This window comes from Vollenhovia emeryi, unplaced genomic scaffold (assembly GCF_000949405.1).
Source record: "Vollenhovia emeryi isolate VEMERY1.0 unplaced genomic scaffold, V.emery_V1.0 DF943506.1, whole genome shotgun sequence".
NCBI lineage: Eukaryota > Metazoa > Arthropoda > Insecta > Hymenoptera > Formicidae > Vollenhovia > Vollenhovia emeryi.
In genome coordinates, this window is record NW_011962860.1 from 1 (window position 1) to 3,005 (window position 3,005).

The following is a 3,005-nucleotide window of genomic DNA, read 5'->3' on the forward strand; positions in this document are numbered from 1 at the left end:
CCTTCCCCGCATTTACAACTTACCACCTTCTGTCATACTGACGAAATGTAGCGACACAACATGGGTTTGCGACTTTCCACGTGAAGTGAGATCCACTCCACACCTCTGACATAGGGTGGGTAGGGTTATTTTTAACGAAGTGGAGCCCCCCCGTAGGGGGGGCGGAACATACTGGCTCCATGCATGTACTTCCATGACGTACGACAGATGGAGATGGGAGGAGAGATATAAGATTTAGTGTCCATCATTTTTATCGAAAACTGTCACTCGTATAGTAAAAATGAATAGGACATAAAATGTATATTTTAAAGAGATCTACAACTTTTGTTTAAAACATTTTTCAAAATTGTTAATATTTGTGTCTAAAAATTACATATAATTGGTTGACATTGTTTTTTTAATAACTTTTTAATAAACAACGAGCGCCGGCTAAATCCTTCTGAGGGTTACTCAGGAGGGTGACCTCTATAATATATGTCAAGCCCAAGGTTATTGGAGGTGGGTGTGTTAATCTAAATAATTACCCTAAAAATAATTATATTAATTATAATTTTATATATAACTTATAAAATAAAGATTATTTGCTATTTGTAACATATTTTTATATAATTATAAACCTTTAAGTAATATTTATAATAATTTTTTATAAAATTTTTACCTCGATAGGTCTCTTCTCTTTTTAATAAAATATATTACTTAATATCGTTTTATCGTTTCCCTTTCACAATTCATGCGCACGTTATCTCTAAGTGTATGTATGTATCTTTATTCTGCGGTGCACAGAATACGGGCTACCGCTCCGTTTACAGTCTTCCTCCTCTACTTTCTCCGCTCGCTTTTTCTTACTCCTACGCCATTTCTTATTCTCTAATTTCTCCACCGAGAGAGAGAGAACACCCATTCTCCGCGTCCTCAAACACTCTTTCATTCATTCCTCCATTCATCCTGGCTCCCGTTTCCGCTGCTCTTTCCTTCCATTCCATCTTCTCCTCTTTCTCTTCCTCCTCTATCCTTCCCATTCTCCACTCTTTTTCATCCATATCTCTCCCTCCCCTTTCTCCCCTAGTACTACTTCTATCATTTCCTGCCATCCTCTTTCCCTCCCCCACCCTGTACACTCGTCCCACACATGTTCCCACGTCTCCTCCTCTCTCTCACATACCCTGCATTTCCTTTTTTCTGCATCCTCCCAGTATCTCCCCTCTCTCATTTCCTCCCTAATCTATACCTAGCTACCCTCTGCCACCTTTCCTCCTTCCATCCCTTTTTTAAGTACTCCGGTATCCCTTTCCCCTTTATCCACTTATACCACCTATTCCATCTTGATTCCTCAATTTTCTTCCATCTTTCCTCCTCCTGTCCTTTTCTCTCTTTTTCTACTATCTCCTCTCCTCTTACTTCCCCCCTCTCTCTCCTCCTTTCCACCTCCTCTATCTTCCACCCCTTTTCCTCATAAAAGTCCCTTCTTTCCCTCTCCCATTCCCCTCTTACCTCCCCCTTTTTCGCTCTCTCTCTCCACTCCTCCCAGCACCACTTTTCTATCTCTCCTCCTCTTCCCTCCCCTAGCTTCCTTTCATATCCCCATGCTCTCAACCCTGCCTTCCCTCTTATCTTCTCTCTCATCAGTTCTTCTCTTACCATATATCCCGGCGTATTCCAACCTACTCCTATTATCCATCTCAAATACCTGTCCTGTAATCTCTCCACCTCTTCCCTTTCTCTCCACCCCCATATCTCCACCCCGTAACTCACCACCGTCCATACCAGCTTATCAAACAACCATATTCTCCTTGCCCAATCGTTCCCAAATTTCCTTTTCCCTATCCCTCATACTTCCCTCATTACCACCGCCCCCCTTCTTACCCTTTCTTTTATATGTTCCGTGCACTTCCCATTTGCCATGATCATGTTCCCCAAGTATTTATACTTCCTCACCTCCTCTAATTCCCTCCCTTTCCATTTCCAGCTCACCTTTTTCCATCTTCCACCTCCTTTCCTGCATCTCACTATCTTCGTCTTCTCTACGTTCACCTCTAACCCCTTCTCCTCCATGTATTCCTCCAACCTTTCAATCATCCTAGTCATTCCCCCCTCACTCTCTGCCACCACTGCTACATCATCCGCATATGCCAATGTCCATACTTTCCTTCCTCCCACTTTTACCCCCCCCCCATCCTTCTCTCTCCAATATCTCGTCCATGTCTGCTAACATTAATGTGAACAGACATGGACTCAGCGGGCACCCCTGCCTTACTCCCCTTCCTGTCCAAAAACTCCTCCCCTCTTTCTCCTCTACCCTTACCTTGCACTCCGTCTCCCTCAGGATCTCTTCGCATCTTTCTATTAGTCCTTCATTTACCCCCCTTTTCCTCATATTTTCTACTAAGATTTCTCTGTTTACCGAGTCAAAGGCTGCTTTCAAATCCATGAACATCACCACCATCTTCCCATCTTTCTCTTCAATCTTCTTGTTTATCATATAGTTCAGTCCGTATATTTGCCCCACTGTCCCCCTGCCCACCCTTTTTTGTTTTCGTGTGGAAATCCTTTATGGATACCCGGGCCCCCCTCTGGGAAGGGAGTTTACAAATGGCCCGGGTTATGTGGGACTGCCCCCCTAATGACGATCGGGGTGACGCCGCTAGACGTTGCGGCGGCTGGGCTTACCGCACTAAAACCACACGGTGACCTGCGCGGTGCTTTACTTGGGGGACGCCCAGGATGTAGCAGAGCTATAACTTCTGGGCGCCCCCCGCACCGGCCCGCCGTTTAACAGGCAGGCCTTGCGCTCCCTCCACCGTTGTTGTGGGGGAGGGGGACTCCCCCCGCGGGGGGAGTCCACTACTCTTCTGGGCGTCAGAGGCGGTCACAACCTCTGCCGCCCGCCTCCGTGGAGGCAGGGCCTGACGGGAATCCCAGCCCGCCAGGCCCAGGCCGCCTCCCCCCGTTGACTTTGGGGGGAGGGCCCTCTCCTAGCCGCCTCGGCAACTGTCCACCCACTAAAC

At 46.6% G+C, this 3,005-nt stretch overlaps 1 protein-coding gene across 1 annotated transcript; it reads right to left on the reverse strand.

Annotated features, from left to right (window-relative positions):
- Positions 1-1,971: 1,971 nt before the first annotated feature.
- LOC105565552 lies at positions 1,972-2,443 on the reverse strand (the record flags this gene model as incomplete). The annotated part of the gene is made up of 2 exons (XM_012018847.1): positions 2,303-2,443; positions 1,972-2,202 (listed from the first exon to the last, which is right to left on the reverse strand). Coding segments are annotated over exons 1-2 (372 nt in total), but the record flags the coding sequence as incomplete, so codon positions are not given.
- Positions 2,444-3,005: the final 562 nt, after the last annotated feature.